The sequence below is a fragment of the Guyanagaster necrorhizus genome, assembly GCF_019112545.1.
Source record: "Guyanagaster necrorhizus MCA 3950 unplaced genomic scaffold BT62scaffold_6, whole genome shotgun sequence".
Taxonomy (NCBI): domain Eukaryota; kingdom Fungi; phylum Basidiomycota; class Agaricomycetes; order Agaricales; family Physalacriaceae; genus Guyanagaster; species Guyanagaster necrorhizus.
In genome coordinates, this window is record NW_025064885.1 from 74590 (window position 1) to 77350 (window position 2761).

At 46.0% G+C, this 2761-nt stretch overlaps 1 protein-coding gene across 1 annotated transcript; it reads left to right on the plus strand.

The window, feature by feature from the left end:
- Positions 1–1675: 1675 nt before the first annotated feature.
- Positions 1676–2535, plus strand: BT62DRAFT_917613 (uncharacterized protein; the record flags this gene model as incomplete). The annotated part of the gene is made up of 3 exons (XM_043184054.1): positions 1676–1919; positions 1967–2333; positions 2406–2535. 3 exons carry the CDS (start codon positions 1676–1678, stop codon positions 2533–2535), a joined length of 741 nt encoding a protein of 246 aa, XP_043042418.1.
- Positions 2536–2761: the final 226 nt, after the last annotated feature.

Consider the following 2761-nt stretch of genomic DNA (forward strand, 5'->3'; position numbering starts at 1 on the left):
CTCTGATATCTTTTCATGTGCATTTGTTTTTCTTCTCTAGGCAGTTCCATGCTATATGGCCTGGTTGGCCACAATTGAAGCACTTCCCCTCCTTCTTGAGGTGGTCCATATCGATCTGCTTGCCTGTTCTGGTACTTGGACCCTTACCAGTTTGCTTTTCATTGATCTAAGAAGTTGGGGCTGAGCTGCTGGGCCTGATGGATATGGTCACATAGGAGGTTGAAGGCTTTGAGCCCTGTCCCTGGTACCTGTGCTGATCCCACAGGTTTGCTGCTTCTGCCTTCTGTCATTGTCACTCCTGCCACATTAGGATGATTCATGCCTTCCAATCATCATAGCCAACTGAGACGCTATGGCTGAGGTCCGAAATAGTCTTTAGATAATGAGGCGACAGTCTTCACTTCATGTACTCAACCATTCATTCCGAGTCAGCTACATCCTCTTAGATTCCAGTGAGTTTTCCGAGTCGCTCCAATTCATCAAAGTAGTCCGGTGCCACCTTGTCGCCCATCTTATATTCTTTCATCTTCGACCTGTGGACTTCTCATACAGCAGGGTCCGTGAACTTGTCACAGATTATCTGCTTTAATACTGGCCAAGAGGAATACCAGTGGTGTTGTTGGGTAGTCAACCAGAAGGTAGAGGCCAGCAGTACCCACCATACTTTAGCCTTGTCTTCAAAGTAGGTGGTGGCATAGTTTACCTTGTATATGTTGTAGAGGAAGTACAAGGCAAAAACCTGGAAATATTAGTTGCAGTCCATGAGGAAGTGGTCAATATCGTCTGAAGCCCCTTTAAAAGGAAGAGGCTCCCATCCAAGCATCAGTCTGACATTTAATATATGCACCTTTAGATCAAGAGGTGACATTGGATTCAGGGGCTCCCCTCCAGGAGGACCAGCCCAATCTGTTGGGGGTCCTTGTTATAATTTTTCCTATTTCTTTTCTTTTTCTCAGAAATAACCTCTATCTTTGCTTAGTCAGGGCACTTAGGCCAGTGCTTAGGACCATGGGAATGCTTAGCTCAGCAGCCCAGTCAGTCACTCTCCTAGCACATTGCTGTGTGCTGTGAAGAGAGAGACAACACTTCTTTTGTCCCACCTTGCACTGCAATGATAACGAGCACAACAGCAAGACAACAGCTTTTGTGGAGAGCCTGGCAACAGCAGGGGTAACAGCTCTACAGCAGACAATATCTTTTGTGAACATTTATTTATAGTACAATAACAGAACAGTATTTAAGTAGTATAGCTCTTGCTGTAATATCTCAGCTTCGAGCTAAAGTTTATTCTCTACCATCCTATCTTGAGCAACTTGTGAATGCTTTAACCACACACCTCTGTTAACATATCAGTGAACTCAGTCAGTCTAACCTGAAGTGCAAGATTCTGAACTGTTTATCACATGTTAATAGTCATGTGGAGTTTGGGCTTAACAATTAGCTCGAAGCTTCTAGCCTCCCTTTTTCAAGTCTAAAAGGCTAAAAGAACCAAATGCTTCATTTCAACCTTTTCTTGATTCTTGGACAAGAAACTTTATGTCTTCCATCACCAGCTCTATCAACACCGAAGCACCCTCTTCCTCTATTGAATTGCTGACTGTTCTTCTAGAAACTCTAACAACCAGGATAATCAGAGATTATCAAATAAAGGATGACACTATCCATCAACTCATCAATGGCTTCTCTGCCGAGGCCTAAATCACCAGAAACAGACCTGGACAAGGGTCTAAAGGCATGGACCAATCAGGTCCTTGCCAAGAGGAGAAGGAACTCTCCCTCAGTTCCCCACTCCTCCAGACCTCCAACTCCGACTCCACCAACACACTGGTGGAAGAAGAGAAGATCGAGCACTGCCAGCAGTGGGAAGATGAGCTCAATGAGGAGCACTGACAGTTGGCCAGAATTGGCTGACCAATACAGTGGGGCTCTATCCCAAGAGCCTGAGAGCCAAGAAAATGGCTCCCAGGAACAGAATGGGAAGAAAATCCTGAAAATGACCCCTATGCCCCAGACCGCTGGGATGATGCCAACGATGATCAGAATCAAAGTACCGATGAAGGATCATCAGGTACTAAGGACCGACAACTCCTGCCAACTAGGAAACGAAGATGGTCCCCAGGCACTGAATGGAGCAAAGATCCCAAGGACGATCTCTATATAGTCGACTGGTGGAAAGACACTACCAACAAAGAAGAAAGGGGTCCAGATGGATCCCTATCCAGCGAGTCAAGAAGCAGTGGCAACCTGGCAGACAATGAGTCCTTTGACTGGACTATCAAAGCAAGAATACCACCCTGGCCAACACCCTGGATCAGCAATCGAGCCCTTCGAGAGTTCTTGCATAAGAAGCTCACCACTCTATTTCTCAATCCTGACTTCTATGATGAATTCTGAGACTATTCCAGATGCATTGAAGAGGAAAGGGAGTGGTGGTACAATGCTAAGACCATGGGAGTATGGGACCTACCCACCTGGGGAGTCCCATACTGGAAGGACTCTGATGACCCCCAAGGCCTATATTGGCCCAAGAGATGATAGAGAAATAGAAGAGGAGAGAAACCTTTCCTTCAAAAATAACCGATGGTCGAGGCTCATAGATGAGAAGGAACTGGAGAGAGAAGTTGAGATTGGATGATATCTGAAGGAATGGCTAAGATCCTGACTGACCCTGAGGAGCGAGAAGATGCTAATACCAGAGATGCCCCTAGTACTACCAGAGGATGAATACCTGCCATTCCTGGCAAGTAACCTACCACTCTGG